Source organism: Mytilus galloprovincialis, chromosome 2 (genome assembly GCF_965363235.1).
Source record: "Mytilus galloprovincialis chromosome 2, xbMytGall1.hap1.1, whole genome shotgun sequence".
Lineage (NCBI taxonomy): Eukaryota > Metazoa > Mollusca > Bivalvia > Mytilida > Mytilidae > Mytilus > Mytilus galloprovincialis.
In genome coordinates this window covers 97,680,135-97,706,370 of record NC_134839.1, presented here as the reverse complement: position 1 = coordinate 97,706,370, position 26,236 = coordinate 97,680,135, and the positions used below count along the sequence as shown (strand labels likewise).

Below are 26,236 nucleotides of genomic sequence, written 5' to 3'. Positions count from 1 at the left end.
ATATATCTCTATTTCTCCTATTAGTTCAACTTAAAAAAAAGTACCTTAACAAAAATGGTTGCTTCTTTCGAGGGCAGATTGTGAGCTTAAGTGAACGATAACCCCATGTTTTTATTTGATTTTTCTATTTTAGTATATGATAAAAGTTCATCTATAGAAAAACAAGCAAAATCCTACATGTATATTTAAAAAATAATGGATTAATACCCTCCAGTCCCCTTAACGACAAAAAAAATAAATAGAACATTACGTTTAAGTATCACCTACAGTATTTTACAACCTCCATTGGTGATACATTATATGTATTTCTGCTGTTGTTTTATATAAGTTATTGTCCTGAATAAACATCTTTATGCGTTTTTGCGTTTTTGCGTTTCAGTTTTTATTGTGAAATTTCTTCAATCAGCCAAGACAAACTTTAAATTTCGCCTTAACGATGTTTTCGCGAGAAATCCATGTATTATTATCGAATTACTACATTTAATCATTGTCTAGTGCCCTAAAATGAGATTTTCCGAGACGCTGGGTTTGAAATGGGATACCCTATTTAATTTAAACAATATTTGAAATCTTTTCAAAAAGATGCAGATGGGAATTTTCGTTCCTTATGACAGTGTTCGCAAGGAGTTAAATTATAAACTCCTTATAGGATTATCAAAAAGCAACTATTAAGGACCCCCTTGGAATAAAGATCTTCCAAGACAACGTGTTCGAGAGTTTGAGTTTAATACATGACTTTTTAAAACTTAATGGACGGAGCAGGATTATCTTACTCTTCCAGTTAACCATACATCATCACAGTTGCATTGGTTCTTGTTGCTCAGATTTTAAATATCAATGATTTCGTCCGAGACCACAATTGTCGTCCCTTGATTTTCGTTATTAGTCCCTAGTGATAACAGTGGGTTACTTGCCAATAATTTTTATACCCCTTCCAAATTTATTTCTCCTTGTTTAATGCCTCACATTGTAAGTAGGGGGGGGGGGGGTGAAATTACACTGTAAAAAAATTTGGGTCCAGAATTTTACAGGAAAGTAGTGATTTGGTCCAGCTGAAAAAGGTTAAAAATTAGCACTTCGGAAGCTGTCAAAAGATTTCAAGCCACCCTAAACACAAAATTGTCCATATTTTGAGTTAGACGCGATGAAGTTTTCTATAATTTTGATATGATTTGTCCCAAAATTAGTACAACACACTGTAAAAGTTTCATTGAGAAAGCGCAGGTGGGATTTTTTTAATTTTCATTTATGTTCTAAAAGAAATGCACTACGAATTACTTGTGTTCTCGGACCATTTGTTTTGTGGACCGTTGTGTATCTTGTTGTTTTTCATTCAGCTGCGGCTTTGTTGGTTTGTTTCAACCCTTTTTAGTGTGATTATCCTTTGGTATACTTTGCCTCTCTCTTATATATGATATCGCAATAATTATATATATGTAAGCGTTCATATACATTTATATAGATACAATATTGAATTAAAATAGACATAATAATTAGATGAGTGAAAAAAAGAAAATGAAGTAATAATTGTACGTGTGAGGAGTTGGCATTCTTATAAAAAAGAAGATGTGGTACATGTATTATTGCAAATGAGACAACTATCCACAAAAGACCAAAATGACACAGACATTAACAGCATTAGGTCACCGTACGGCCTTCAACAATGAGGAAAGCCCATACAGCATAGTCAGCTATAAAAGGCCCCGATAAGACAATGTAAAACAATTCAAACGAGAAAACTAACGGCCTTATTTATGTCAAAAAAATAAATGAAAAAACAAATATGTAACACATAAACAAACGACAACCACTGAATATACAGGCTCCTGACTTGGTACAGGCACATACATAAATAATGTGGCGAGGTTAAAGTCTTTTACACTAGAAATATTTTAGATCTTCTTATATAGACTAATTCTTATTCATTCTGGTCGTAAGTTAGTCTGTCATCCTCAAACGTGTGAGCAATGGTGTACGTACACCAATTTGTAGAATACATGGGATATTCAAAGACTTAAACGAACGTTAAGTCTCAGAGGCATGACTTTTTATTAGTTGTTAGTGGCTTTGAAATAGCTGTCAGATAACTGCGAGTACTCTCAGATCTGTTCATTGTGACTTTTTGTGTCGGGATGTATAAGTACCCGGCCACGTCCACTTGTATTTGTGTCTATCTGATGAGTTAAGCCTTTTTCAACTGATTTTTATAGTTCGTTCTTATGTTGTACTGTTATACCACTGTCCCAGGTTAGGGGGAGGGTTGGGATCCCGCTAATATGTTTAACTCCGGCACATTATTTGAATCTGTGCCTGTCCCAAGTCAGGAGCCTGTAATTCAGTGGTTGTCGTTTGTTTATGTGTTACATATTTGTTTTTCGTTCATTTTTTTACTTAAATAAGGCCGTTAGTTTTCTCGTTTGAATTGTTTTACATTGTCTTATCGGGGCCTTTATAGCTGACTATGCGGTATGGGCTTTGCTCATTGTTGAAGGTCGTACGGTGACCTATAGTTGTTAATGTTTGTGTCATTTTGGTCTTTTGTGGATAGTTGTCTCATTGGCAATCATACCACATCTTCTTTTTTTATATGCTCGAAACTTTAGAATAGTTTAGAAATTTATCAAATCAAATAATCCTTGAGTGATGGTTTCGTTATTGAAATTCTAAATTGATGTTTAACCGCGCTAAATATTATATATGATAATCATACGAATAAGTCAGGAACGGAGTTTCAATCTGTAATTCAATAGTTGTTGTTTGTTTCTGTATTTGTTTGTCGTATAGTGTTTTGTAAATCAATAGTTTTCTCGTTTGAATAGTTTTATCATTATGTTAAATGGTGTCGGCGTTTGCTACATGTGGAAGTGCACACATTTACGACATGTTATTGCTTAAACGCACAGTTTCTTCTTCCCGCTAATAATATATAGTCACCATTTGCACTTATATGCGAATGGCCGATTGACAGTCGCTCCAAAATATTTTGCAACATTTCAGTTAAAAAAAAACTTTTTTAAGTCTGGTAATATTTTCGTCATATTTCCAACAACTTTATTTTTCTTAAACATTACAAATATTACAAATATAACAAACAAACAAACTTCATTTTTGGAACACTATCACAAAGTTTACGTAATACATGTGTAGCTATTTATTTAGATAAACTGTATTAATCCATACATTTCGGAATTATTTAGCAACTATATCCAAATGACGAGGAAGTTCGAGGTTATTCAAGTAATAAGATTAAGGAAACTTTGGTTAACACAACAGCATTTTCAACAAAGTAGTTTATTTTTGTTTGACAAACTCGAAAAGAGGGGGAAAAGGAATAAAATGGTTACTTAAGCATTTACTTAATTTCTATCACGAAATAAATGCGTTTAATATTTTAGATACAGATACAATATAGTGCATTCGTAAATGTAAAACACTTTTTAATAGAAAATTTAAAAGAGATACATCAACAGTGTTTATTTTAGAATTGCTCAAGTCTGTAGGGCTTATTCCCGATTGTCCCACTTTTTTTTAAATTAAGAGCTCATATTGTCCCACATGAAAAGTTCTGACTGGTCCACATTATTTTATGAGGCGAAATGTTCTTATCCCTTGTTAGATTGTCTCTATGGTTTTGTTTCAGATATATAAGCCAAAATCTACATTTTATGCGATGCTCTTCGTTTAGACATTGCGGCCATCTTAATTATTGGGCGGGGTCATCGGATACTTTTTTGAAACTAAATACCCCAAGGATGATTATGGCCATGTTTGCTTTAATTTTGCCAGTAGTTTCAGAAGAGAAGATTTTTGTAAAAATTAATGACGACGACGAATAATGAGAAAATGAGAAAAGCTCACTTAGTCCTATGGTCCAGGTGAGCTAAAAAGCAAAACGGACAAAAAGCAACGGACAAAAAGCAAAAGTGTCGGACAAAAAGCAAAATTATCGGACAAAAAGCTAAACGGACAAAAAGCAACGGACAAAAAGCAAAAGTATCGGACAAAAAGCAAAATTATCGGACAAAAAGCAAAACGGACAAAAAGCAACGGACAAAAAGCAAAAGTATCGGACAAAAAGCAAAAGCGGACAAAAAGCAAATCGCGGACAAAAAGCACCGTATCATAGGTATAAATACGAAACAATGCATAGAAAACAAACGTTGATTTAACTCGTTATTTCAAGGTTTCAACATAAAATTGAATTATAAGAATAGATTCTTTTTGTCAGTTTATAGGACTGTAAAAACGCGCTTTCTGCATGATGTAATTCAATCAACGTTTTTACGAATTAAATAACAAGAGATTTTCATGATTTGATCATCGCTAATGTACATGTATTTGTATGCCTCTTATCTGAAATACAGCAATGGTAACTCTTTGAAATTTTGTTGGACACCCAAGAGAAAAACTCATAGTTTTTATAATGACTTAATTTGTTTGTATGCAGAGTACGTAGACTTAAAACCAGATTCATTTTTAAATGTTAATATGGAATAGGTTTATGTGTTATACCGGAATGATATAAGCAGTTTTATGTGTTATACTGGAATGAACTCAGCAGTTTCATATCTTCATTATCGTAAATCGTTTACACGTGCTCAAAGTTGTTTAAGTTTTATTTGTGATATATTTATATCCATTAAAACTGTAATTAAAAGAACATATCTTCATCATATAGTTTATTACTTGAATATCTATTATTTACCGAGAAATAACTAATCTCAAGGCATTAAACGCTTCAAAAGCAAAGATTCTTTTTATCCAGGTTAAAATCTTTATATGCCAGACTCAACTATGAGCAAGATATGTCAGCATCTGGGGCAAGCAAATTGATTTTTTTTATCAAATGAAAATATATTCTTGAATTAATGTCCATTCAACAAGGCATATTCATTCTTTATACCTAATCATTTCTATTCATTGCAAAATGGGGAAGTTTGCATTTCGATGTATAAGTATAAAAAAGTATATATGAGTAGAAAACACTTAAATTTTGTCTTAATTATACAACATAAACATGGAGACCAACACATATTTTTTTCTGCCCAATTTTTTGTGGAATTTAATTCGTCTTGGTCCATTCTTTCGTAAAATTTAACTTGACTTATCGCCCTTTAACCAGTAAAAGCAAATTGATGCTATGAAAAATTTAATCCTTGAATTTTGAATTTGTATTTTTGCGGAGACCTCTTTTATATTTCGATATCACAGGTTCAAGAGTGACAGGATAAAGAAATGAAACAAAATCCTCACTAAAACCAAAAGCATAAATTAAATGTAAATCTTAAAAAACAAGCATTACAATAATAATTTAAGAACATTTTTATGAAACGTAAATTAAAGCTAATTGTACGAGGACTTCGACTTTTTTCGCACAAACTCCATCGGAGTGATTCCAAGTCGAGGTGCAATCATCACAAGCTAAATGGAGAAGACGTTCAAAGTTGCAAAATCCTATTGTCAATGTTTTTGGACAATAAAATATGTTTAAACTAAACAAGCTAAATATGTGCGTACATCATCCGTCAGGCGATTATATGGAGTCATCATCGGTGATATGACAAAATAAAATATTTGACTTATAATAGACATGTTGGATCTATGACATGGTTTAAAGTTTTGTGTGAATCCTAGAAATAATTACTTAAACATTGAATCAAGGCAGAGTTGACACCCGTTTGCATGTAAGCACCTTTGATATGCAGTCCCGACCTCGTAACCCTTGAGCGAAGATGACCTGTGAATTGGTAAGGTTGATTTATCCCCCTTTAAATATAAAACATAACTATGCCTGTACGTAAAGATTCCGAAGGTTGTTCCAGTATCTAAACTATTGTCTATTGTACTTTTCCTAATGGCAATTCAAAGATCTTGACATTTTCGCAGCCGTTGCAGCAGTACTGTGTTAAATCTATAATCAGGAGAGATGTCCCTTAGGAAGACAGAAGATTTTCCCCATTTATATTATATAAATGAAGCGTATACAGATGAATAATTTCGAGTAGAGAGTTTCTACTTAAAGGCATTATTTTATTTTCGTATTCTACATATATTTCTAGATTCAGAGATGGTTCAGGATTAAATAGTACCATATAATCTGGATTGCTAAGTTTGGTTAAACTTTATGCATTATTTGTACTTACACCATACGGTTAGTGATGACAACATTATATTTCTATATTATGGAGAAAAAAAAAACAAATGTTCGGTTCGATAGCACTCTAGTAACACAAAAAGTCTATATACAATGTACAATGTAAAGGTCAATGAAGCAATCTTCAACAAAAGGCAAGTACCTTCATATTATGAGTGTCCAGGTTATAATAGGAGTGAATAAATTAAGCAAAAGGGTACGTGAACAAAGTGTTACGTGTACATCTAGGGTATATGTAAGTATATGAGTTAATAGACCCGAACGCTCCTTCATAGTAACGGCCCAATTACAATTACAACATCACTCGTATTTATTTTTAAATGGATTAAGGTAGATCATTGGTATATATAACCTTTGATAAAATGTTCATTTACTTTAACAAAATGAAGATTCTGTTTAAAAGTATAATAAAAAAAAGTATGGGTCACCGTGCTAGTTTAAAAGCTATGAGTCGTCCAAAATTGCCACAATTTGTTTAGATTGTTAAAATGAGCATAGATCATTACATGAAAGAATACAAAAGTTTTACAAAGGAAGCCTAGTCATACGCTAAAGGGTGGGTATAAGACCAGAGTGTATATTTGTAGTCTCCCTTGGCATCGCCGGTAGTGACAAAATAAAGTGATTTGGGCTAAATATCTCTGGAAATATTTTCATGAATGTCAAACTAGATTTTTAAACAAATAACCTGTACAAATATTTCCATTCTCAATTTTATAAGACATTGATAACCAAACAGAATATTCCGAAATGCAATGTTCCTTACAAATGCCACTGAACTAACTTACTCCTCACTATCATCGACCCAATACTTATCTTGCTCAATAATATATGTGTTGTAATTTGTATGGCTCTTATGACCTAACAACATCAGTGTACTTACCAACATATGTCTCATGGTATTGTTGTTGACGTTGTATTTTGTATGGCTCTTATGACCTAACAACATCAGTGTACTTACCAACATATGTCTCATGGTATTGTTGTTGACGTTGTAATTTGTATGGCTCTTATGACCTAACAACATCAGTGTACTCACCAACATATGTCTCGTGGTATTGTTGCTGACGTTGGAGACATGCCAACTTGTATGGTGCTCTTCCCTCGAACTCCATCATCATGTGTTCGTAGTCCATACCGGCTCATTCAGATTGAATCTGCATTATAAAATAATACTAAGTAAAATATGGTGCATTGCATAATTAAGTGTAAGGGGCAGATACCTTGCCCAAAGAAAATAAAGGGTCGATATGTTTAACAATTTCAAACGCTCGTAAAACCAAACTATACGTATTTTACATATAAATGTTACAATACAAATTAGAATACTGTAGGAAAATCCACGTGTGTTTCACGTGAATTTCACCTCAAATGAGCGTAAACGTAAAACTCTCGTGAAATAAGTTTAATATGAGTTACGCGTGAATCTCGTATGAAACTCACCTGGATTTCATGTGAAAAAAAGTCATTCAAATAACAATTCAATTAAAATCATGAAAATACAAATTTTTATTTTTGTAAAGTTCACGTGAAATTCATTGGAAAAAATTTCTCACGTTTCGAAAAATTTCATGTGAGATTAATGTGAATATGATCAATGCACATGACATTTTCATGACATTTTCACGTGAGATTCATGTACATGTATAAGCTCGTTTGAGGTGAATTTCACATGATTTTTTTTTCACACGAATGTGTGAGCAATTTTGGCTTTTGCAGTACAATTTGGAGTTCCAATATTTACAAGCACATGTGGAAATTGAAATTATAATTGATATGTATGAAAATCATTAAAAATATTATAGCAGAAATCGCGATATCCAGATTTGTACTAAAGGGATTATGGTGTGTATCAAATTTCTAGCAGGATCCAAAATCCCAGTAGTTAGTATTAGAATATTACTATAGAGGAATTTTATTTTATGAATTGTTTAAGTATAGTATTTCATTCTTTATCCATCGGTTAAAGAAAAAAGTAAAATCACAAAAATACTGAACTCAGAGGAAAATCAATTCGGAAAGTCCATAATCACATGGCAAAATCAAATAACAAAACGCAACAAAAACGAATGGACAAGAACTGTCATATTCCTGACTTGGTACAGGCATTTTCAAATGTAGATATAAATTATAGCTAGCTAAACCTCTCACTTGTATGACAGTCGTATCACATTCCATTATATTGTCACCGATGCTTGAACAAAACAAACAGACACAATAGTTAAAAATGTCAAAAATAGGGGTACAGCAGTCAACATTGTGTTATCATATTAATCACTATAAAAACAACAAATGTAACGAAGAAGAACACATCAAGTTAACATCCTCATTTTGATAATATTATACGATTTTATTTGTCTATGTAAAATGCACCCATCAAGGAAGTACTAGTGTAAAAGATTGATATTTTTACTTTTAATTTGTGTTTGCTCATATTATTTTGATACATGAAACATCCTAATCTCATCAATAAGCAAATATCTACAATTTTCATTTCAAATTAGAGCGTTTATTAAAAAATAAGAAAACCTCATTTTCCTAGTTTAATTGCTTTTGCCGTTGCTAAAACTTAACTTTGGTATTTAACAAATTCACAATGAAAATTTGTGACAAAAGATTTTTGTGACTTCTTGTATTATAGTGAATCACTTTTCTTTTTATATAACAAATTTCATGAGCGTTAATATTAAACATGTTTATAACAATTCGTAATACGAGAATTAAACAAAAACCAATGAAATATTTGATCTAAAGTTTCTATATATAATTTAAAGGAGACCATTTATACATTTATACATTTGCCTGCATTTTGGGATTAAAATACGTTATGTTTGCGAGCAGCTTTTGATTACATTTGTGCGCATTAATTTTACAGGTAATTTATAAACTGGGGTTTGTGCGCAAATGTAATGGCAATGCGCTCAAACGTAAAGCACTGATTTAGACTTAAGATTTATCTCTGTATAGTATCCGTGAAAAGCAGAAACAAAATTTGTAAGTCATTATTGCTTTGTCATCTCATAAAACATAAAGTAAATATAACAATGACACTTCTTTATTGTATAGTCAGTATGTTAAACGTATATTGCTTGAAATAAGGGTATTTATAACATTTAAAAAATAAAGTAAATTAATGGCTATTTCAATTAAAAAATATCAGTATATATTTACTTTTTCGATGGCAAAAATGTAATTGCTCCGATCAACCCAAAAATTAAGTGAAAGCATGCATGTAGATAAATATGTTAAACTTACAACACATCTGGTGACATTTCACTGTTCCCGTTTGTGTATTGCAATGATAATATTTCTATTTTGATAAACTACTTATTAAATATTTTGTGGTAGAAAAATATGACGTCAAACAATCTATTTTTTTTTTATTTTGTGTTTCAGTGTTCATAAATTTTAATGCAACTTTTTATTTTTATTTTTAGGGACTGTTACATTTACGATTTTGAATCTTGCAGTAGAAAGTCATGACATCAACTGTTACTTTTGTCGTGTCACTCTTTCATTAGTTGAATGAATACGTGTTGACTAAAATAAAGATTTACTACTTCCGGGTAACCCTGTACCATGATGTATTGCTTTTTGGTTTGTATCCCCTGGTCTGTCTACATATATGTCTAACGTATTTATATGATACATGTAGCTTTACATTTCTTTTTATTTCAGTCGTTCATGACGAAAAAATAGATAAAAAAACAATTATGATTTTCGGTTTGTTTGATTACTTCGGTAACAAGACTTTCGAATTGATTTATTGTTGTCTGTTTGTTAAACGTCCAGTGGCAAATATATTATGAATGTCCAGGTTGATCACAAATGCTTTTTATAATAGAACAGTGTGTAAAACTGAACAGAGTGTAAATTATATATATATTGATTGTGCCCATTGGGATCTAGATACAGCAGTAACTAAAACAAGATCGTGACACACTCCAAAAGATTAACATGAATGATGTATGATCAAGAAGTTGTCGCCGCTAAACAGTCTAATTTATTGCTTGCTGTTCGGTGTGGGCAAAGGATCCATGTTTAAGGCCGTACATTGACCTATAATAGTTTCCTTTTTTAAAATTGTGATTTTGATGGAGAGTTATCTCCTTGACACTCATACCTCATCATCTTATATCCAAGTATATTGGTGTACTATTTTATATAATTAGAACACTTAAAGAATATGAGAAAGATATTTATTAAGTTCGAAAGCAGAACACCTTAGAAGATGGATAATCAGAGAATTGACAACCAGCATAAATAAAATCAAAATCTATGTAGCAGTGTACGCATGAAGTGGACAAATAATAAGTCTCTTGCTTTTACTAACTTTCATAACCTTCAAACACGTCCAACATGTTAACCTGATCAATGTTGTTGATAATAAATGTACAAATATAGTAATGCTAGTGGACATTTGGTTAACTAGGAAAATAGAAACTATGATAAAACCTTTTACATATGCTTGTTCATGTACGTTACAGATCACTGTGATAACTCAGAAAAAGCGTCAGGGTTAAATGCCCTTTTTATTGTTTCAATGTTAAACGTACGGAAATTTAATAGAAAATCCACATCCTTTCCTCTTGTACTCTTTTATCTTTGAAAATATGTTAAATAAACAGAGGTTTACGGCATGCAGAGTCAGCAATGGTTTCCTTTTTTTCAAGTGATATGTCATATACTCATACTATAATCATAACTGACTAAAACATCAATGTCAAATAATCACCAGCGGTTGATTGACTCGAACTATCTATCAAGAAATCACGACGTGGTTATTACTTAAAGCTAAAAAAGTTCAAAAGAGCAATAATTTACTGCAATCGTTGTGCTACAATCATCATAAAAGGCGAGAAAATAAAATTGGACAAGAAATCAATGCTATGTTATAAATAATATAACAAGATAAGTGGAATGTTAGTATTTGCTTTCCAGAAGTTGCAGTTTGCTCTTTTGTGTGTGTGTGTGTGTGTGTGTTTGTGTGTGTGTATACATGTACCCTTCTTATATCAATATATACGAACACTTTGACTTGGAAAAAAAATACAGCATCACTTGAACCAACTGTTCTAAGTTGAAGGGCTGAAATTCAGGTGTAAAAATTCTTATGGATAAAGGTTTTGCTTCAAGTATCATATAAACTAAGCATTATCAATGATTCATGAAAAATTAAAGATAAGTCTTGCCAAAAAGACACGTAGTGATGATCATGTACACCTTATAATCAATCCATACACCTAATACAGTTGACATATTGCTTATGGTATTTGATAAGTAGACCAAAACACAAAAACTTAACATGATGGTCATCGATCAATGAACCACGAAAATGACGCCAAAGGACATATGAAACCTTACAAATTGATGTGTACACCTAATAATCATCCCATACACCACGCATACCTGTAGTTTACCTACCGATATAAGCATCATAGAAACGAACCTTATCACTTAACTATAACCTTGATCAACGAGGTCGAGATCAGGTTCACGTTGTCTGACAGACATGTAGACATTGCAAGGAAACCCATATGACAAATTCTGTTATCAAATAACGCGTTATAAGTGAGAATTTCACGTGGTCACAAAGAGGTTCTTAAGGAGTCTGTGTTGCTCACCATGCAGATATTTTTGTTTACAATTGATGCATGAAATAATACAACAATTATACTTTTGCTTCAGTTTCAAAGATATAAGACAAGAACTGCATTTTACCCCTATGATCTATTTTTAGCCATGTCGGCCATGTTGGTTGGAAGGTGGGGTAATCAGAATTTTTTTTTTAAACTAGATACCCTGATGATGATTGTGGCCAAGTTTGGTTAAATATGTCTGAGTAGTTGCAGAGAAGATTTTTGTAAAAGACACATTTGTAAACTATATATATATAGATACCTCAATGATTATTGAGCAAGGTGAGCTAAAAACTGAACATTTTTGGATCATGAAATAAGGTCAAAGACATATGACAGATGGATATAGAAGGCATCAGTATTCAAATTATAAAGCATCTTGGTCTTCTATCCTTTGAAATGCAAAGCTATATACAAATAGTTTTCGTGTCATATCCATCGCCGCCTAATAGGAATCCCTATGTCTCGTATTCTGCTACTTTCGTTGCAGGCGAGACATAACCAAATTTGTACAAAAATATAATAAGATCGCAGTTATAATATTTTAAAACGCGTTAATTGTGCATCCTGTGTATACTTTTGTAGTAATACAGACAGGCAATTTCCTAACAGACTATACTCTCTTTAGAAACTGCTGGTATAATAGGTTCCAGATAATAATTCCCAAGAGTACGAAGATACAGATGAAAGTAGAATTAACTAGATATAAGAAGATGTGGTATGAGTGCAAATGAGACTACTCTCCATCCAAGGTCACAGTTTTTAAAAGTAAACTGTTATAGATCAATGTAATGCTCATTATAACCAACGAACTATAAAAAAGATAAGATAGAAACAGACAAACAAGATAGCGAAATTTGATTGAAATATAAAACTCAAAACGGAGTGGAATCAAGTTAAAAAACAAAAACTCTGGTCATCATTAGTCTTGAAGAAGAAAAAAAAAAATCTATACGAGATACAAAAATGGTGGAATCATTCATAATATCTAAATTATAACTGAGTTACATGTTCCAAAAGTGCATATTTTCAAAAAAGCTGTTGTAATGTTTATAGAGCAGAATGTCACTATGCAAAGAATAGTTAATTCAATTAATTATTTTTTTAAAGTAACATGGCGTTTAAATTAACCAAGCTAAAGGACATGTACAAGACCTGCATATTAAATAGATCTAGTGGAAATGGAAGTTATTTTTCCGCGAATTAAATACGATGTATGAAATCAAACTGAATTTTTGTATGCAAACACTTAAACCTTGTTGAAAAGTATTCATTTAGCATGCTTTCTTTTTTTATTAAGTAGATTGTCACGTGATGCATGGAGACCTAGTTTTTTGTCATATATGATGTAGGGGAGACCTATAGTAGGTTGTCACGTGATGCATGGAGACCTAGTTTGTTGTAATATATGATGTAGGGGTGACCTAGCTATAGTAGGTTGTCACGTGATGCATGGAGACCTAGTTTGTTGTCATATATGATGTAGGGGAGACCTATAGTAGGTTGTCACGCAACCCTCGTTAATGACGAGGACATACTTTTTTATGTCAATATGCTATTATAAGAAATATTTTTTTTTGTTAGATGTGTTTCTGAGAGGCTTGAGGCGCGCGGAAAGTGTATGTACAGTGATAATGTTGGCTGCTTCTCAAATTTGATGAGATGTACCATATCATCCCTTTAATGCTCCATACATTGATTCTATGTATGTCTAACAATGGCATCGGTGTAATAACCTATTGTAAATCACAAGACAAAAGACATTTGATTTACAATTGCAAATACAGTTTAAATCATTTGTTGTCTGTTCGGTTAGTTATCGTAAAGGTCAAGATACCCTTGAGAATTTAATACTTCTATGTCTTGAAATTGTACTGTTTTGATTCAATGCAAGCACGCAAAACTATATACCAGTACTATAATGAACCGATAATTTAACTCGTAATGGAATTTCTAGTAGAAAACAAACAGTAAATGATTCCGAAATAGTTTAGTTGGTGTATAGGAGGATTATTTTCTATACAGTGCCAATGGTGTTTCATTTATTTGTCTTATTTCAACATTCTTATGTGAACGTCCATAACTTGAATATAACAACCCCTTACCCGTATACATAGAGTAACCAGATACGGTTGAGAACCGAGCACTACGGTAAACAGAAAGTGTCATTAATCTAAATGACAATCTAGTGTAGTGGTTAGCGCATCGGACTACTGACTCAAAGGTTTCTGGTTCGATACCTGTTTCGGGGAGAAAATTTCAGGGACTGAATTTTCGATTCTCCCTTGACACCATTTGCGAGTAGCAAGGTCTTGAGAAACGATGACAGTCCGTCGGAAGGGGACGGTAAATGGGAGACCCGTGTTAAGAGAGAGCCATATCTCTTGCACGTAAAAGACGCCCTTGTAGATTTAAAAAAAAAAGAGAAGACTAATGCCGCTACAAGGCAGCACTCGCACCCGCAAAGTGAAAAGGGATTAACATAAGTTGTAATAACGTGTTGCCCAATCCACTATAACCAATTAAATATGTTTAATTAAAACTAAATGACAATCTCTGCAATCGTCTTAAAAACCTTTATTCACAGCTAATAGGATTTTTCATTTGCTTATGATGTAATATAGGATAGTTTTTTGTTAAAGAGATGATTTTGTCGATCTCTCTTCAACTTATTAGTTTAGATTTTCACTTTGGTAACTGTTATATTTTGAACGTACTGTTTATAATGAACAACAAAAAGAAAGTATGATAAAAGTATGCAAATGTCACTTTATGACCTATAAATTAGAAATAAAAATAAATCAACAAAGTCCGTAGCCTCATTTAAAGATATTGTCATTTATATGACTTGAGGTACAACATGTCCGACCGTACGAGGGCTGTAAAGCCTGTCAAGGTCAATAAACACTTCCATCATCACACAAGGTACTAAAAACTTGGTGCGGGTAAACTAACCTTTGGGGTAAGGCCTTGGTTCATATTTAATGTGTACAATGGTCATCTTAAGCTAACAATGTCAATTTCAACAGGTTTATGATTTCACAGTGACAACACGACTGACACTTCTGAACTCCAGTACATACTATATATATGTGTGTTTCAGCCTTGTAACATCATCACTGGTGATCCGATGGATAAAATCTGTCGTAGAGCTGTCATCGGTTCAGACGTACTTATATAGTATATATTATATCGTCCTATTCTTTTTTTTTTAGTACATCTAAGATATTATTAAAGGATTGAGTAATTTTACAAACAATTGCTCATACCAAACCCTTTATTTTTACAAGTTTTCAAACATTTACTTCTTATAGAAATATGTCAGTTAAGTGGTCGTAGAACTGAAACTTTATAATACTTTATAGCGATACTCCTTAACTTGAATGATGCTACCAATCATTTTGTTTAAACATGACGACAAAGTCTCCCGCCAAAAAGAGTCGTTTGGATGAGGCAAATGGTGCCATCTTCTCTCCGTTATTGCCGAAATTCTTTAAATACGTAGTATGAATAATTGTTTATACTTAAAACATGAAAGTAACTTTGTGAAAAAAAACATAGCCGTTTATTTACTCTCAAGCTACAAATAGTTCAAGGACATTTCGGAATTACTGTAAGATAATGTTTTCATTATATATACACATTTTAACAGTCATGGGTATTCACAGTGAGTACATGTGCAAACAATAAAAAAGGACTTATAGTGTTTTTAAGGGTACTAAAAATTTGTCATATTTAATATACTAGTACTATAAACACGTAAACGGTGAATTTCAACTAGACTATGGCAGATGATGCATGGACCCCTTCCTTTCAAAGGTGCAAATATCAGAAAATTAAACCAGAGCAAATATTTCGGGTTACTAAGGCCTACCCCCTTTTACAGAAAAGAAATAATTCATTCTAACATAGAAACAACAAAACTCATTTTCACAAAACTTTCAATTAAAAATAAAATGCATCTTACCTCATTGATAAGAAAAGCATAACCACATATGTAACCACAGTAGCACCACCAATAAGATGTATTCCATATCTCCATATAGTGTAATCCCAAGACCTCATTGTTCACGAATACAAAGATAAATAGCGGCAATAATTCATTGATGAAGACCAAGTTAGCAAATACATTAATCCAATTCTGCACTAACGTTAAGTTTGATAGTCTTGGATTTCTAGTTTTATTTCCATTTAACGGAGATAGAAGACTAAACTGCTAGAATCCCATCTAATGCAGCAACTAGTGTCACATGTTAATAGTTTAATCTATATCAATGTATGGCAAGTTTCGTTTTATTAATTCATTCGAAGTGAATGTTTCCGCATTTCCTTGTTTCAGAGAAGACAATTTTATGTTATATTACATCATTTTTTTTTTCTTTTTATCAAATTCGTTTTATCTCTTTTTAGCTTCACGGAATGAATATATAATTAATTTTCAATTTCTTAACCAGATCCTAAATGAATGAACTATTTCAGAAAGTCATCTAAACCACAGTGCACATTTGTATGCACATTTTTCAACGTCACACACTCTCTCTCTCTCCCTCTTGGTGTTGTCACTTGTTCCTCTTAATCATCATGTCACATGATGTCATTTCTAATTATCTATCAAGTATTAACTTTTTTTATAACAATAATAATAACTATAATTCTAGTCTATATATAGGCATCAAGTACACACTTATACCAGGTTAAATTTCCTTAAAGGACAATACTATCAACTTGGAATTAAACAATTCTACAATTGGATATTTCCATACTCACTTTGACATTTGATGTCCAATAGAAATTTATCCTTATGTAATCACATAAAATCCTTTAAAAAAGAAGCACATACCTTTCTGAATTCAAAATAAATATGAATTATGATGATAAATGTAAGCCAAAGAGACAAAGATAAAAACTCCTATCTATCAGACATATATCAGTGACTAAAGATAAGAAGGTCTATTAGAGGTCTCTCAACATCTTACGAACGAACGAAAAGTGTCCTAATTTGACGTAACTTGCCATAACGATAAAAGAGGTAGCATTCGTTTGTGCACTTCCCTTTAAAATGCTTTTACATAAAAAAAAATATACATAAAGGTTTTGTTTTAAACCATTTTGAGTTATAGACATAGTATATTGACTTGATATATATAATATATGATATACTATAACAATTATTGAATTAACGATTCAATCAAAAATCTAATTAATCAATAATTTATGGCGAATAATAAGAAATATTTTGACCAAGGTCAGTAATCGTACAAGAGATCTGATAAACATGACATTATATAGAATTTTGTGTACAAGCATGTGAAAAGGGTTAACTTAGTGCAGAACTTCGGGATAGGAGGAGAAGGACTTATCTAGGCCAAGATCAAAGGTTAAAGTCCTGCGCAATAATGAGGTATAACAAAACAAGGAGGAAAGTTTTCAAATTAAAAAAACATCGTTGGATTCGAGAAAACTTCGTTGTTCCCAACTCCTAAAATTTTCACCTTTAATGATTATTCTTGATTTATATATAATCTAGCTAAACTGTCATACTTAAGCAGATAATTAAAAGGAAATATTGAAATAAATATTTGAAATAAAGATGTTCTGCAATGTATTATGTTGTTGAGGAAAAACAATTGTTTTATAGCGATTAAAGTTTCAGACAATTTTACTTATTATGTTTGTTTTGCTCACACATTGTTGTCGATATAACAGAATTATATTCTACTGTCATACAAGTGAGAGGATGAGCCAGCTTTAAAACCAGGCCGTTTAATTCATCATTTTGTACATTAAGAAAATGCCTGTACCAAGTTAGCAAAAACAAAGCCATTGTAGTCAATTAAGTTGTTGATTACTGTGCGATTTTTTTGTAAGCACAGTCCGTATAGCTTATGTTACTTTATAGACATTATTATGTTCTCAAATAATAACCATCCAGAATATCAATATCCCATCTATCGGCATATACATGTAACAATACAGAGAAGACACAGTCAACTGCATATCTTGATTAATATCTATTTATTATTACTAAAGGATGAGTAAATAAGAAAAGTTTTAACAAACGTAACGACTATTATAATACATATGTTTTCATAAAACTTGTATGGCGTTCATTGTAAAATTGATTCAACTTAAGAAATTCATTCAGCTTTCTTCTGTGTTCGTTCAGGAACACTGATGAGTATTTGTAAAAAAAATATGCGTCATGATGACTATTTTCTTAGCTTGAAATTTTAAAGATTTTTATTGGGTTTTTAAGGACACACATCAAGTGCAGAGGATATTTTGAGAGAGCAAAATCATTGACAGTAAACTACAAGACCATGGCTATAACACATCTTCAAATTTTATTGCATAATACCCCCTTCCCCCAACTCAAAAGTGTCGATCGTTATCAAATGTAGGTTGTCAATTATGGAAGTTAAAATTTCATATGAATTGAAAGTCTCTTTACTAAATACACTAAAACATGGAGCAATATAAAGAATGACCTATAAGAGTTATATAAGAAGTCCAGTTAAAGAGCACTTGACAGCATTGCACAGTTTTGTAGAGGCTACACATTCTGGTTACCAAATTCTGGTCATTTTCGGATTTTTTAACATCTTATCACTTATCATTTTTCGATACTTAGTTTAACTTTGTTTATTGGAGTCAAGAATGATGTACTGCCAATTATGGAAAACCAACGAAAGGTTCATAACCATTTAGTCAGAGCATAATAACTCTACTCATGTGTGGTCAATATTAAGGTCCGACATGAACAAGAGATGAAGGTTGTTTGCTTAGTACACATAGAGAGGTTTAACTAGATGTTCTACTAAAGGAAATGTCTGTATCAAGTCAGGAATATGAAAGTTGTTTTCCATTAGTTTGATGTGTTTGAGCTTTTGATTTTGCCATTTGATAAGGGACATTCCGTTTGAATTTTTTTTGGGGTTCGGTATTTTTGATCTTCTACATTTTTTAGTAAAATCGGTGTATACAAGGAATAGACATATTTCAAATTGGTCAAAACTTTTTTTTATAATTTTAGTATTTTTATTCAAACATTAAAATCGATTAAAACGTAAATAAGCCGCAAGTTATCTGTGAAATCAGACTTATATAACACTATATTATACATGTACATGCATATATCCGTCGATTCCAAACTATATACTATTTTTAAAGCAAGGATCCTTCCGGAGGTCAACTATTTAATATGATGAATTCATTGTTCAAACGGGCGCACTACGTTTGCGCGCATTTGGGGATTCAAATGTTTTACGTTTTACGTTAGATTTTGATTACATTTGCGCGCATCAATTTTACAGATAAACTCAGGTTAAAATATAATTTTTAATTAAATCATAATTAAATAATAACGTTTCATTGACGGAACTTTCAGTTACTGTCCTAAATATTTTGAACAACTTTACACTTTTCATGGATTTAAATTGGGACATTATGTACCACTTGTATTTGCTCTCTTACCATCCAAATCAGAGGAAATTTACACTGTTTAGCTCAACAAGATACCGTAGTTTGCACCTGTCCTAAGTAAGGAATCTGGTGTACAGTAGTTGTCGTTTGTTAATGTTATTTATACGTGTTTCTCGTTTCCCGTTTTTTATATAGATTAGACCGTTGGTTTTCCCGTTTGAATGGTTTTACACTAGTAATTTTGATGTGTTCGCTGTGAGCCAAGGCTCCGTGTTGAAGGCAGTACATTGACCTATAATGGTTTACTTTTATAAATTGTTATTTGGATGGAGAGTTGTCTCATTGGCAATCACACCACATCTTCCCATATCTACTAAATCCCACTTCCACCTCCTCGTTGGTGAGCAGAGGACTTAGACTTACGAAGGGGTATTTATACTTGTAAACAGAACAATTTAATGAATAAATCTGTATTTTACATGAGTTTACCTGTCAAAAAATACGCGCAAATGTAATCAATAGCTGCGTGCAAACGTAATGATTTTTGCGCGCAAATGTAATGGTAATGCGCGTAAACGTAATGCACCGGTTCAAAATCTTCCTTGTTTCTCACTATTATTTCCTTAATTTGGCATTTATTGTTTTTCCCAATTACATTAAAATCCGGACAAAGACTGTTCGATAAAAAAGAATATCTTTCTACATGTAATTGTCGTTGCATGTCGATTTAAAAAGCATAAAAACTAACAATTTCTCGTATCATGACAGTCACACAAACCAGGCTGTTGATTTTTATTAGTAAATATGTTAACCTAGCTATTCAAGTATAAACAGTAATTTACATGCCAAACATATAATTAAGTTGCACTGAATATGTAATCAGTATGTGTATAATTATACCTTCGTTTGCTTTTAAACATTAAAATTTAGAAAGACATTGAAAAGTTTTTGCCCACTATTACAAGCAATTTCATACACTACTCTCATCAAATGTTAGTAGTACTATTGAGTATAAAAATTAGGATTTGTCAATAAGACAACTAAATATAAACATTAACGTTTAAACCGGAAGGGGATGTAAGCAACTATAGGCAACCGTACGGCCTTCAACAATGAGAAAAAACTCTTATCGTATAGTCGGCTATACGAGGCCACAAAAAAAAACCCAACAAATTCAAACTGAAAAACACTAACGACCTAATTCAAATCAAAACAATTTACAAAGTTTTCAGGTTAAATAGAAGACCTCTACTAGTTTGCATTCATGATAAATATAAGCTTGACCTTTTTTTCTGTCTCTTCATAAAACACTATGACAAGAATGAGATAAAAGGGTGACTGATCTTCCGGCACTTATCTCAAGTGAACAGTAATGACAATAAGATGATACATTATACACCTGTTACTCATTGTTAACCTACTTACTATGTTACAGTATATAATCATTACTTTATTAAAAGAATATTTCATTGATACGTATGTACAATTGAAGAAGTTGTAGATCTATGACCATTTGCTTGTACTTGTGACTGGCTATGGTTATTCATAGAAAAATAGTAATAGTGGGAGATTTTAAAAAACAAAAATCGAGAAAACTGTGCAAAAAGCATGAAAATTAGCACGAATCATCATTATCATATACTTTTTAAGAAAAAACTGCTGGACATATAAAAAATATTTTTTTCAAGATGGCCACGGACTTTTCTAAATGGCTGTTGTTTCTAGTTCGAAAATACATCTGTTTTTCTTTGACCTTCTTTTAGTAAAAAAAAAAAAGTATCAAATTTGGTGGTTATTATACCATATTGTACACACCAGTAACAGTATTTAGACCATTACCAACGAGTTTGTTTGATAGGTTACTGACTCGTACACACTATGGTGCAATAACAAGTTATAGATTGTCATCTCAGCATATCTATTTCAAAGAAAAGGTGTGCAGTGACAAATCTTTGTAATATGATTTCATAGATGTGTGTGTTCAAGCTGCTACTGTAGATAAATTAAACGATATTTATTGAGCAAAGAAGTCATTATAACACCTTCGTAGATTTTGTTTAAACACTGCATCAATCAAAACAAATTATTTTCAATATTATTAAATAAGCAAAAGAGGTGCAGTGGCAAATATATACCATGACCAAACTTAGACGGTCTTCAAAAATAAGCAAAATTCACAGCCTTTAACAATGAGCGTTGAAAAAACACAGCAAGTTATAAAAAGTCCCGAAATGAAAAATGTTAACAATTCAAACTAGAGAGCTAACGGTCTGATTTATCTACCAAAAATAAACGAAAAAAAATATGATATACAACAATAAAAACCACTGAATCACAGGCTCCTGACTTGGGACAGGAAAATACAGAATATGGCGGGGTTGAAAATGTTTTTGGGCGCCAATCTTTCCATAACCACAAACTCGCTTATAAAAAATTAAAGAATTAAATTAACCAAATAAACAAAACATTGTAATTAGTGAGTGATGACATAGCCAGTTAATTGTGCAGTAAATCATGTTACAAGACTATAATATGAATCTACAAGAAAATAGTAGGCAGATAATATTAACATGAAATTTGCAATGTGATTTTATATGTCGGTGGAATTGATTTGAAATATTATACATGTACCAACAAAATGATCATACAGATTTCTAAAATAAATGAGACCCGAATTAAAGACACAGACAAGAGACACCCAAATATATATTAAAATCCCACAGAGTATACGTTACACGCAAGTCACCTTTCAGTAATAAAAATATAAAAATAAGAAGATGTGGTATAATTGCCAATGAGACATATCTCCACCAGCGACCAAATGACATTGAAAATAACAACTATAGGTCACCGTAAAATCTTCAACAATGGGAAAAACCCACGCCAGATAATCAGCTACAAAAGGAATTAATTGTTTGATTTCTAGTAACATAAAAATATATAAAGTCTGCACGATTTAAGAATAATGACTTAAAGACGCATGCAGTCTGATTCACTGTATAACTTATTAATTGATAGCTTTTCAACGTTCAGTGGGAAATATATCAAACATTTGGAGGATAACATAGTATATGTCTCAGAGCCAAACATTATCTTTGCTCTAACTTCTAAATGCATTATGCTTGGCGAAAAAGCAGCAAATATCAATTTTGATGCTCTTAACTTGACAAAACAGGGGCCGACACATGACTTTCCGTGTCAAAAGGCAATTATGCTTTCATGATAACTACTGATGTTTTTGAAAAATTGAGGAAAAACATTATTCACACAATCACAATTATTCTATATCTCAGTTTCAAATCTTACCTTTGGTGTAGTTTATACATCTCATCTCAAACTGTCTTAAACTTTGTCAATCTTGAAAAAATAATGCATCAATGACATACATAAACATGTTGTTTATTGATCTCAAGTACGGTTTACCACAGAATGTTACTTATCAAATGTATATGTATCCTCTTAAATAAAGTGGTTTTGTATAATTTAAAAAAAAAGCACTTTACAGGCTAATGATACTGTAACAGTGACTCTTTCAAATTAGCACACGACTTGTAAATTCATTTTATTTGAAATCCATTATGAGCATGTTTTCATAATGGTTGCAAAAGTTGAATTTCTATGAAAGTGTACTTTTGAAATTTTAAGTTTTAAAGGATTTATAATTTTATAATCACTATCAAGTTTAATTTAATTTCAAACTGCAGATTATTACCGGTAACTAAAATAGCAAAAGTTTATTAAGTCCAAGTATGATTTTAAAACACGGAATTACGAATGATTTTTTAGTCAAAAACATTTATGAATTTGTTTGAAGTTTGTTTTTTTAAATATAGTATGTCATTAGTTTGTTCTCTTATGCACACCAAACACATATCTTTTTTTCAAATTTTTATCATACTAATGTTTATTCCTAAAAAAACAACATTAATACAAGTACTCGGTTTAGAATTTTAAATCTCGAAATCGTGTGTGAAATGCTTCTTTTTAAATTGAATAATCGAGAGCAAATCGTGAAAAATCAATCATGTAAAAAGAATACATGTTTAAAATGAAACAAGGCAACACAGAACAGTTAATTTCGATCTTGGTAGCTGCAACAAATTATAAACGACAGTTTTTGGTAAACAATTCAGTGTCAAAGTGCCGAATAATACTGTCGCAGTAACTAAAGTTGTATTTTAAACGTAAGGAAAGCACCTGCCAAAAGAACACTTAATTTGCATAACATACTTGTCGGACATAAATAAATATAAATTGTAAAAACGTGGTTTTCAACACAACACTTATGACAAAAATACCGTCTTCTTCAAAGTAAAGCATTATATCTGCGCAAAATATTTTCTATGAATAACCTTCACCTAGAACAGCAAACTGCCGAAATCAACTTAAAACAGGAATGTTTCATAGAAATGAATTGTTTGAATTTTTAAACATAACTGAAATTATGCTCTGAACAATGAGGAGGTTTAGCAGGGATACCAGGCTATGGCCCAGTTCTAGTCGGGCTAATACAGGATTTTCAAATGTCGATCGAAAGTACCAGCGCTCGGATACAGGGTTTGAATATCTTTTTTTTTCATTGTTGGCAATGAATATTTAATTTTCTATTTTGATACCACATAATGAACAAAACAATCCTTTTTTGTATGAATTAATCCACTTTATTTACTATCCCTATCTATAAACCCTGATAGACACAGTAATTAATTGAGATTTCGACTTCGCCTCGGGTCAATACAGCACTCTTCAAAGGATATTTGCTCACGATTTTGTATCAGTAACTTAACTCATGAGTCGACACGTTGTGTGAATCTTGTAGTGTTATGTGTCCGCTTTTGATAATAAAAAAAATGGAGATAGCTTTATATTTGTGATCTAAGTGTAATGGTCTATCTCCATAAACAACTTTAATACGAGATCTCTTACAACTTCTTGTCTGAGCTACACAGTTCTATCTCCACACTCCCATGGGATTATCATTATAAAGACTTATTCGTCTAGTTAGTTCAAAGAAAAATATCTTTATAGTAGTGTATCTTTTGTATTTATCATATATTTTTGCTGTTAAATAATTGCTAGAAAAGTTAGAAGTACTTTAACTAAAAAGTTTGCATGGTTTGAACTCAATCCATAAGCAGTTCTTAGGGAAATTGGAATTCAAACGGCCAAAATTACAGTTATGGGGATATTAAAAAGTTTGTTTTATCTTAAAAAAAAATAATGGATGATCTTTATTTATGCAAGTTGCTTGTCTATTAAAAAAACATTCGACACAAGAGTTACTCTTCATGTACGTAACATAAGTAAATTCGATTCCTATAGATGTCTCCAATGTATATAAAAAAGAGGTTTTAAGCTTTGATTTAAATTCTCTCCACTATTACCAAATGGGAAATACATCATTATTTGATTCACACGTGTATCACATTTACATACATATTGCATTCACAATATAAATGTTTTAATTTAACCCAATTTAGCTTAGTTCTCTTGTATCTAAAGTCCTATTTCAGTTTGACTTTGAATTTTATTTATCAAGCGTTATTTAATCTCGCACAGCCAAAACGGAAGCCCTCTTTACATTGGATTTACTGCTTGGTCGGAAAAGTCCAAACAACTATATTTCTATATTCCAGTCAATAAAAGAAGATATTAGTATATGTAAAAGACAACACATGATTATTCAAGTATACTATTAAACAAAAAGTCTTAGAGTTCAGCTGCATGACCTTCAGCAATGGGTAAGCACCAAAGCATATATGGTATGTTTGCCGTGTTAAAAAAACATCAACAGCAACAGAAGAAATCACAGCATAAATTTCCAATTTGGACATTTATACATGGAACATGGAAAAAAAGAAATATTGGAAATGCCGAACCCTCCTCCTACTATATAGACTATTGTGAATTAAAAGTAATAAACCTTCAAGTATGTCTGTCGAATAAAGATTATTTTAACATCTAATTACTCAAGCTCAGCCACTTGTAATCTGAAATACATTAGTACCTTATGAACTATTGCTTTTAGTTTTTGAAACTAGGTTCTAACAGTATTTTTACATATCATTCTAAATTTTTAATGTTACCATATTTATTTTTCTTTCATCTGATGTATATGTATTTATAATTCATATTTATTGGTGATTTTGAACACGGTATGCTGCAAGAATGAGATTTTTTCAAGTAGTTTTTAATCGTATTATGGAATAATTTTTCTAGTTGTCGCTTTTGTCTGTACCATGACACACACATAGATGCGATATTCCGCCGTCTTGATAATTGAAGGAGAAAGTCGATAGGTCTTAAATACAATTGAAGATTTATCTCAGATTACTTCGATATTTCTCGGCGGTTATTAATGCTAAATGGTATCATGATTGATAGTTCTTTAATTAATGGTCCTTTTGCAATCCTAGAATATAGATCTTCGTTTTCTTTCCCCGAATTCGGTAAGTCTTGTGTAAACATACACTAAGATATATATATATATAAAACGAGTCCTTATTTTTACTAAGTTTTGACATAGCAAAATTATGTTCACAAACAGTTTTTCAATGACTTTACTTTTGACTAATGATTGGGAACGTTTTCCTTAAGTTAAAATTTCACTAGTATATAAATAGTTTTGAGTGATATCTAAAATTTCTAACATATAAGTAAACAAGCACCTGGTCCGTGTAACACTCATCAATTCAAAATTTTAAAAAGTTTCCAAATTTTAGATTTTTGAAATTTTGATCAAAGTTTTAAACCATCAAATTCCAAATTTGTGAGAAAAAAAAATTCGCCATACTTCATCTATTGATTAATATTTCGCTTTGACGAATGTATTCGGAAACTAGATAAAGTGCCTTATGATTTTTGTTATTCGAATTAACAGGATTTATACATACAGAACACTAAACAGATTAAAACTTAAAGTTTCATGAATCTATTTGTTTTTAATGCAATAAAGATTCATCGTTTGAAAACGGTAGCTGGTCTCCGACCTACAAACTATAAGACATTAAAGCTTTCATAG

The 26,236-nt window shown here is 31.6% G+C and overlaps 1 protein-coding gene across 7 annotated transcripts in view; it reads right to left on the bottom strand.

Annotated features, from left to right (window-relative positions):
- The window catches only part of LOC143065032 (corticotropin-releasing factor receptor 2-like), a 133,308-nt gene that overhangs the window by 88,649 nt on the left and 18,423 nt on the right, over positions 1 to 26,236 (bottom strand). For 2 of the 7 annotated variants that reach the window (XM_076238317.1, XM_076238320.1), the window contains exon 2: positions 7,194 to 7,311. In XM_076238317.1, the coding sequence (XP_076094432.1) occupies positions 7,194 to 7,290 (97 nt within the window). In that variant the 5' untranslated portion in view covers positions 7,291 to 7,311. Of the gene's footprint in view, positions 1 to 7,037; positions 7,097 to 7,193; positions 7,312 to 9,409; positions 9,442 to 15,760; positions 16,317 to 16,560; positions 16,678 to 22,521; positions 22,564 to 26,236 lie in introns of those variants that run through there. The other 5 variants (XM_076238321.1, XM_076238319.1, XM_076238318.1 and 2 more) reach the window with 5 other exon arrangements.